The 9,329-nt window shown below is 46.0% G+C and overlaps 1 protein-coding gene across 1 annotated transcript; it reads right to left on the bottom strand.

Annotated features, from left to right (window-relative positions):
• Positions 1-679: 679 nt before the first annotated feature.
• RRS1 (ribosome biogenesis regulator homolog) lies at positions 680-1,939 on the bottom strand. The gene has a single exon (XM_027638629.1). It carries the CDS (start codon positions 1,882-1,884, stop codon positions 793-795), a length of 1,092 nt encoding a protein of 363 aa, XP_027494430.1. The 5' UTR covers positions 1,885-1,939; the 3' UTR covers positions 680-792.
• Positions 1,940-9,329: the final 7,390 nt, after the last annotated feature.

The raw sequence follows: 9,329 nt of genomic DNA, 5'->3' as shown, positions 1-9,329 counted from the left end.
CATGTTACCAACAAAGTTCAAAAGAATAATGTGCAGAAGTCTAAGATCATTTCCACTATCAGCCCTCAAACTGCTTAGTGAAGAAAAACATTGTAAAACTATTTCTATGAAATGATGGATTAGTAACACTGTGGGGAAAAATTGGGGTTTCAACTTGCTGTTCAGTGCAAACATTTTTCTGTTGAATTCAGTGGCTGGTTTTGACTTCCTTTTCTCATCAACACATTGCTCTAGAAAATCTGTATGATTTCTTAGGCCCTGCAATAAATCTTACAGTAAGTTTTCACCTCTTTGGTAACACAGCCTGCGTACCAGGGCTGAGCAGCAGAAGTTGACTTAATAGAGCAAGAGCTCCACCGTCAGGCCACTTGCCCACAGCAGAAAACAGCAGCCACATCCTCTTAACTTTATCCGTGGCTGTTACTCCATCAAAACACAGGTCACAGCTGCGGTCCATCCCCAGTCCCAGCTACCCGAACATGGGACAGCTTTGCCCAGCCTCGGTCCTGCCTGGAGATGCTGAAGCAACACGTGACACATGTCAGTGTGAAACCCCCAGTCTAGGGGAAACCAGGACTCCCAACCCCCTTGATACATCACCAATTTCCCTTGGATGGAGTACACAGCCTTCCCTGACCACCAGCTAAGATCCAAAAGCAGGACATTTTAGAAAGGCCAGAGCATATTTATTGACAAGTATGTGTGTGAACAGAGCACGGGATGGAAGGCTGCAAGCGACAGTCCCTTTCCACGCCTTAGAGGGCATCCCCAGCCCGTGCTGCACATTGTCCCTCATGCCTTCTTCCTCCTGCCACCGCCGGTGCCACTGCCCGCGGGCTTCTGCTGCTGCTGCTGCCGCCGGGCTCCGCTCTTCTTGCCGCTGCGGCCCGGCCGCTGCTGCCGGCGGCCGCGCTTGCCCCGCTGCGACTGCTTCTTGCCCTTGTGGGTGGCGGCCGCCTCGGCCTCCTCTTGGCGCATCTGCTTGTTGACAGCGCGGGTGATGTCCAGGACCGGCTTCTTGCTGCCCATGTCCCGCAGCAGCTCCAGCTGCCGGCTGCGCTCGGCCGCCAGGTTGCCCAGGAGCGGCTCGAAGCGGCGCTTTCTGCCGCCGCTGCGGGAGGGCGGCTCCGCTGGCTCCTTCGGCAGCCGCGGCTGGAAGCGGCCGAGTGAGGCGGTGGAGACGCGGGCGACGCGGGCGACCCGGCGCAGCTCCTCGCGGTCCTGGTGGCCGGTGGGGTGCAGGGGCGCGGCGGGCACGGCGCTCCCGGCGCGGTGGGCCCGGGCCAGGTTGCGCAGCCGGTTCAGCTCGTTGCGCGCCACCCGCTCCCGCTTCTCCCGCCGCAGCCGCGCGAACTGGTCCTCCTCGGGGTCGGCGCCCGCCGGCACCTCCGCCAGCCACGCTCGGGCCGGGTCTCCGCCCGCTCGCCGGTAGCCCCAGCGCCGCCGCCACTCCTTGGCCTGCTCGTCCCACACCAGCGAGGTTTTCTTGCGGCGGCGGATGCCCTTCAGCCGCGCGAACTGCTCCCAGCGCGTCGGCGGCCGCGGCCGCGGCGGCGGCTTCTCCCGCGGCAGGCGGAAGGTGGGCTCGGGCAGCCGCGCCACCAGCGGCCCCCCGGCACCGCCGGCGCGCTCGGTCGGCAGCTCCCAGAGCCGGGACACCAGCAGCTGCGTGTTGTCGCGGGCCAGCGCCCGCAGCAGCGCCTCCCGCCGCGGGCCGGCCCCGCGCAGCGCCGCCGCCGCTGGAGGGGGGTTGCGGTCCAGCGCCAGCAAGTTACCCAAGTCGAACTCCAGCTCCAGCTCCTTCTCCACCGTGATGCTCCGCCGCTTCTCCGCCTCCTGCTCCTCGGCGGCCGCCAGCACCGCCTCGACCCGCACGGCCGCCATGTCGGCGGCGGCACCACGTGCGAGCGGCCCCGCCGGTGCCCCGGAGTGCGGGGAAGCTCCTCCGGGTCAGAGCGCCGGAACAGCCGTGCCCGGAACAGCCCCGCCCGTAGGGGAGGGATCGGCGCAATGCCCGCCTGGAGATGTAGTCCTGAGGTAGCCGCGAGTCCCCACAGACCGTCCCGGGGTCTGCGCCCGCCGCTGCCCTGTCACCGCACCTTGGCGTCCCTGGGTTACGGGCAGGCGCTTCCTATCCCAGAATCGACTAGGCTGGAAAAGACCCCTGCGATCATCGAGTCCAACCTATGATTGAACAACACCACCATGCTGCTAGACTATGGCACAAAGTGCCACATCCAGTCTTTCCTTAAACACCGCTAGAAACGGTGACTCCACCACCTCCCTGTACACTTCATTCCAATGATTAATTGCCCTTTCTGTGAAGAAATTCCTCCTAATGTTCAACCAGAACCTCCCCTGACAGTTTAAGCCTCTATCCTCTTGTCCTGTCACTTGTGTGGTAGAAGAGGCTAATCCCCACCTGGCTACAACCTCCTTTCATGTAGTTGTAGGGAGCGATAAGGTCACCCCTGAGCCTCCTCCAGGCTGACAACCCCAGCTCCCTCAGCTGCTCCTTGGAGAACTTACCCTCTAGATCCTTCACTGATGGTGTCACCAACGATACTCATGAATCCCCAGTTACACCCAGGCTGGGGCTGTGTGGGGGCTGTGGTGGCCCCAAACCCATCTCTCGCTGCCACCGCGAGTGGTGCTGAGGTGGAAAATGTGTGGGAAGAGACTGCAGGTGAGGGGAGACAATGCCAAAAGCATAGAGCTGGGACCATCAGAGAACCAACAGGGCCCTGCAGCCAGCTTCCCCTACCTCTGCCTGCACTTGGGGGTGTGCCATGACATCCAAACACTGAACAGGTCAGGGACTGCGACACAGGAATGTACTTTACCTGTGGTTTTTGGTTGTGTTTTTTTTCTTTCTTTCTTCCCCTCTTTTGCATATGATTATGTCTGACACTCCTTGCTGTAAAGCAGTGCCTGTAACTGCTCCTTGCAGGACCAAAATTCTAGTATTTTATTGCAGGATCCCAGAGACTGACACAGAGGTGTTCTCACCCTACAGAGAAGGGAGGGGAGGAATTTGGGAAGCAGTATCACCTGGCAGATGTCTCATCAGGCATAATTTCAAGTGAGGTGATCGGGTGATATGGTGTGCACCCAAAGGTCAGCTGAGTCAAAGATACCTCTGTGCTATTTTTAAACAAATGTGGTATGGAAGAATCCTTTTATAGCTATACAGTGATTTGGCTTGTATGGCTATGACATTTTGAACTGATCCCTGGTGCCCGAAAAACAAGTTCATGGTAGCACTTAACTTCATGGTAGCTGAGGGAAGTGATGGGAGTTTTTATATGAGGTACAGTTCTCTACTAAGTTATATCACATCTTTCCTTCATGTTAGTTTTGGAGTGATGGAAATGATTCTGAGTGTAATGCCACAGCAGTATTGTTGAAATGAAAAGAAAACGTAAGATGAAGACAAATAGCTGATTCTCAAATTCTAATGGCTAGCATATAAAAACTTACCCTTTTTACTCTAACTATGATAATTTTCTTTTTTCCCCCAAGTCAGCAGTTTTGAGCATGATTTGTATACTATGGAGCAGCAGAGTCCCTATGTATTTAAATCCAAGCCGGATGGCACAGACTATTTTCTCATTTACCACAAGATGGCATTGGACAATATTTTGTTCCCTAATTTGGACAACTCATACTTTCACCTGGAATCACAGATAAAATTAATTTTAAAGGCAGTTCTTTGAAGAGATGCATAGGCACTATCTATATTCAGGCATAAATTTAAACTTTTGAACTGCAAGGTGCACTATTTCAGCAGTCTGGTTAATACCTTTACGCTGATCCATGTACCCTCCTGTTTTATCCTTCTGCAGCTAACATCTTGGAGTTCTTTTGGTCTATATTTATACAAAGCCCAGGATGCTTCAGGTAAATGCCTGGGACTGAGGGGACATAAACTGCACTTCCTAAGTTGGTTGAAGTGTTAATGATTATCACTGGAATAGCAGAAGGAGTGCATGACCTTCTTGTTTTACCTGAAAACATGTAGAAGAATCTCAGAAGGTAAAAGCTACTTTCTGGAAACTGTTCTGTAGAACTGAATTTCAGCCTTTTTGTGCCTTCCAGAAATCTGCGCCTCAGAGCCAGAACGTGCTTTTGGCGTTTGCAGTTTGTGGTTTCATGGTGTGGTTGGGAAGGTGGTAGCTGGAAGAATATTTGAATGGATTTGTAAACCAAGATTTGTGAATAGTCATAGATATTTTGGGAAACTGTCCCATTCTGAGAAGGGACTTCTGAGATGCTCTGTATAGTGATCATAGCCATGCTTTGAGCTTGTACTCCCAGTTTAGAGCTGGGAATTACAAGCAGGCATACTGCTTATGTTAAGGGAGTAGGTGTGTGTGTACTGCCGCAAATTTTGGCTTTTCAAAAGATGAAATGGTGATACCAGTATTGAAATGGCTTTTAGGAAATGAATGCTCTCATTATCTCATGTTTGTTCCAGGTTATTTAATGGACTTTTTCAGAAAGTTTTAAAAGAGTGAAATTTTAGAAAAGTTTATGCATTTTGATCATCTCTGCTTTTGGGTTCCTAGGCTCCTTTTAGCATCTGAAATACTGCATGTCTCGAACTACCTGTGAACTGGATTTGTAAGTGCTCAGCCGTAGGGCTTGAAAGCAGCTAACTGTGGGCACTTACAATCTATAGATAAATAAATAATTTCATCATTGCTTTCCCTTTCCATGAGGTTCTTTATCTCTTTAGTATGGACAATAGTAATACATGTCATGGTGTATGCGTGTGTGTACATGCTTAATTCCATAGTGTTTGCTTGTTTTCTTTACTGTGAGGTCACCAGACAGAATCTGGATGCTTTTGCAAAGTGCAGGTTTTCTTTAGGATGAAGAAAGATGTAGAGTTTTAGGGAGGTTTTTTGTTTGTTTGTTTGTTTTGTTTTTGTTTGTTTGTTTGTTTTTTACCACATAAAAATTTTAACTGCATGAAAAACATAAGATGCCAGCATGTAATTTGAAGAAACACTTGCCCAAAAGATTAATAGAAAACATAATGCAAGATATGTGTGATGCACCAAAAGAACTACAACATCGTGATATACTGTTGGGTTTGTTTTTCTTTTGGAAAAGAATAAAGAATTAGGCTGCTTAAATTTATTTTTGTAGTTTCTGTTCAGCTGGGCTACAGCTTTATGTTTGGTAGGAGCTGCTCTAATGTACAGGATTAATGTCTCACTGTTAGTGATACCATTAACTTAGATTTACTCTTCAAACTTTTGCCAATTACCTCTGGATGGCAGTAGATGTAGTTATAAGATGATTCAACCAATTCATAGGCCTGCTGCGAGGATTGTTATGAAGAACACTTTTATCAGGAAAACTCAAAGTGCTGATAATTTTGGCAAATAGTAGAAAGTGCCCTTAAAATATCCGCACTATCTCCAAATCATTGCCTTCCACTGACTTTGTTCAGTACGCTTTGAAGTAAAAATCTGTGTTGTAGGACTTCTTCATATAAGGGAGAAGTTATTTGCTCACTGAAGCTAAATTAAGTACATCAGTTTATGGACCTATTCTGCTTCCTAACACATTTTTTTACCCCTGTAGCATCTATTTCAGCATGTATCTTATTTTCTGGGACATATAAGTGCCTTTTCAGCCCAAATAATGAACAAGAAGAATACAAATTTGGCTAAACAAAGACTCCTTCCTAGTCACTAGTCCATATAATGTGAAAAAAACTGTCTTTAAGGAATAAAAAAATTGCAAATACTTTAGGCGCCATCTTTTATAAAATATGAGAATTTACTTCAGCAGTATAACAAAAGTACAACTGGCAATTACAGTTTTTCCTATTAGAAGAGTTAAATTACTCATTACAGATAGTGGGTCATTCCTTCTCTACTGTAAGGCCTTACTAGGAATCTGGTAAAGGACATGCTTAAGTCTAAGCAAATTCTGTTGATATTGATAATATTATCTATGCTCACATGCTTAAAAACCATTCTGGCTGGTTTGTAAATGGGCAGATTTTCCGTCTGAAGATTTAGTGTGATTATAGCAGAATGTTGAATTTGTGAAAAAAATGTACAGATAAAACTCAGGAGGCTGTAGCTCTAGTTTCAAAACATAAGACTGGGTAGTTGGAAATGCTGTTACTAAGCAGAGCCTGATTTTTGGTGCAGAAACCAGAACATAGATAACTGGTGAGATAGCAGGGAGATTTGGATGACTGCAGGCACTGTGGAAAGTGATGGGTTGTCCATAATCTATTTTCATCATTTGACTGGCTGTGACTGTGTGGTTTCACTGAACTGATTTTGGGTAAACAAAACAAAGCTAAGCTAATTTGAGGCCTTCCCAAGTGCTTGATGCCTATCTTGCAATGCATTAGGGAATCAGACTGAGAACAGATTGTGATGTGGTTTCCTTTTTTTTTTATGAGCTCTACAGTGACCTGATTTTTTTTTTTTTTGAGAAAGTTTTCTTGTAGCATGGTCTTAATATTAGAAGTACCAGCAATGATGTGGCTAAGTTTTGTTGGGTGTTTTCTAGGATAATTTAAAGAACAGAGTGAGAACTTTATCAGACAGTGATGGAAAGAATGGCAACATAGTAACACATTCTTTTTCTAGGGTCAGTCCTTCTTATCACCTGTCTAGAGTAGACCTACTTTTTGGCATAAGATTACTTCTACAAGCTAAAAAAAAAGCCAATGAACGCATTTCCTTCTTTTAGAACAAATCTGTCATGCACAGAGATTTGCCCTTGATTAAGTCTGCACTTGGAATCAGAAGAACAAAACTGGTTCCTCTGTTCTTGGATTGGGTTCATGGTTGGAAGTATCTCTGACACTGGGAGTGAGATGGAACGTGTGAATCTTTATCCTCGATACAAAATATGTGTCATAGTCATTACTGATTTTTATTGACAGAGGGACACAATGCAAATCAAATGGAGCAGGAGGTTCAATACTGTCCATCTGAGAGAAGGGTAAATGTATGTCTGCTGAAAATGACCATGCCAGTTCCTATATTCTAATGCTTCTGTGAGTTAGAAATAATCCATTTCCCAGCAGTGACTTTACTGGGACATGTTTTCAGCAGAAAACCTCAGCCTTTTATGTGCATTAAATACTTCATGGGTGTGACTAAACCTATGCAGATAACAGCGTTCACGGGTGCAAGAGAGATCTAAATATTGATTTTGGTAAAACAAAAAAGATGAGACCTGATCTCACAGCAAGACAATGCAATGCATTCAGGACCATGATTCTTCAGAGACTTATCGAAGAACTTTGAACCTGAGCCTAGGCATAGATCCAAGCATCATTTCATACTCATACCATAACCATTTCACACACCACAACTGCCTTAATCTTCTCCCAGCCTTTTCTGGATGACATGGAGGTGTACGCTGAAGTGCTGCTTGCCAAAGGTTTCTTCAAAGCCTTGGAAGTACTTGACAGCAAGAAAAAGGCTCCCCAAACACAGTTTTGTAACCTTTTATCCTCCACATTTCCATTCATCTGTGGGGCTTGTCTGTCAGCATGGAATTTTGTCCTCAATGACTTTGCAGACTATTTTAGTCTTAAAGTTACATTTAAGACTTCAAGGTCTTGGTAACACACTTTTAGTTGACAGTTATCAATGAAATGGGAAAGAAGTATTGGTTTAGATCTTTTTGTACACAGAAATATGGCACTTTTCAGGTTCAATCCAAGATTTTAGGGAGGTTTTCAACCACATGTAACCACAGGTGACTCATGTAAGACAAGAATCATCTATAAACTTGTATGAGCTTCTACCTGTATTGTGGTTCAGAATAAATTAGGGGAAATTCTGTTAAACAAATATTTTTCATTTTGAATGTCATACAGCCTAAAGCTGTAACTCTACATCATTACCCAGTGATGACAGATTTGGTTAAAATAGTTCTTACGCTGAAAAAGAAGTTCTAGAGATTAACAGAGTCATATCACATATTTTAGACCATGCTTGCAGGGTGGCTGAATCAGCATAGCTTCTGGGGTGCGGTGGGAGCGTGAATTTGGGGCTAGGCATTTGAGAGGGAACAGCAATCTCTCAAACAGGTTTTGTCCCTGAGAGAATTAACCACAGCCTTGACTCACAACCATGGATGGCTTCCCTTGGAGAAACAATCATGATTTGTGTCTACAGCAGCCTACCAAACCTCTTCATGAAGAAGTCTGTCTTGTAAAGGTGGCTTAACTGCTCATGTAGCATCAGAGATCTCCCATAACTGCTCGGATAGCAACCAGAACTCACAGCTTGCTGTGTTAAGGGAAACTGGCAACAATTTGCTGTTACCTTACTATAACATACTATAAACTAAACCAGTTGCTAAATTGGTTTTTCAGTCATTCCTGCAAAGGGTTTTGGGAGCATCTCAGAGGAGTGGGGTGGGGATAGCTGGAAGCAAGAATGATGTTGGCCTTCACGAGGTAACCTCCCTGCTGCTGCTGCTGCTACTGCTGAATCACAGCCCTCAGAGCTGGGGTTTGAAATCCCTGTCCTAATCTGCAGTCAGAGCTCTAGGGTCCTCAGAGGGGATGAGATTCTCTGAGCTACTAAGAGCCTTCCTCATGCTGCCACAAACCCAAATCAGCTGTTCTGCACAGTGCATCCTTATTCCTCTAGTTTTCTGCAGTGTCTCTGTTCATCAGCTGCTGCATTACAAGAAAAAGGTCAAAATGGGATACAATCTCAGTTTCCAGAATCCTTCTACAGGCACCATGGGAACTGCTCAATCTGTAATTTTTCTGAATTACTGGGAAATTTTAAAGCAGGGGCAAGGCAATTTTGTGTGTAGCAGTGATTAGGAGCAATAAAATGAAAATAAATATTTTCACACAATAAATGAAAGGGACAAACTAAAAGATTTGCTTCTTTAGCCAAGGGTACATGAACAGTTTAATCCACCATACTGTTAAGCAGGTTTAAAACCTGCAGATTTCTCATACAGGTCATGTTCAGTCTGCCTCTGGGACTACCTGTTAGTGTGAGGTGCTGTACGGAAATAGGAGCTTTTGCTGGACTGCTCTTTGTTGCTCCTTTCTCTATAGTATTTACAGGGCCAAGCACTTGCATTCTCTAGTGTCCCAAATATCCCTGATTCTGAAAAAGGGCACCTTCCTTTTCTCTTGAAGGTGATTTAACACTACCTGCTCTCTGAGCTTCTGAATACTTGCCTTGCTGCATCCAGAGCACATCATCTGGAGTGCCTCAGAGGTGCTCCATGTAACCCATCACCTGGATCCTTGTTTCCCTCTCATCGCTTTCATTCCTTTCTGTTGTTCTTCCTTCTTCACTGCATTAAAG

The sequence above is a fragment of the Corapipo altera genome, unplaced genomic scaffold, assembly GCF_003945725.1.
Source record: "Corapipo altera isolate COAL_440 unplaced genomic scaffold, ASM394572v1 49, whole genome shotgun sequence".
Lineage (NCBI taxonomy): Eukaryota > Metazoa > Chordata > Aves > Passeriformes > Pipridae > Corapipo > Corapipo altera.
This window is presented reverse-complemented; position numbering and strand designations above follow the sequence as displayed.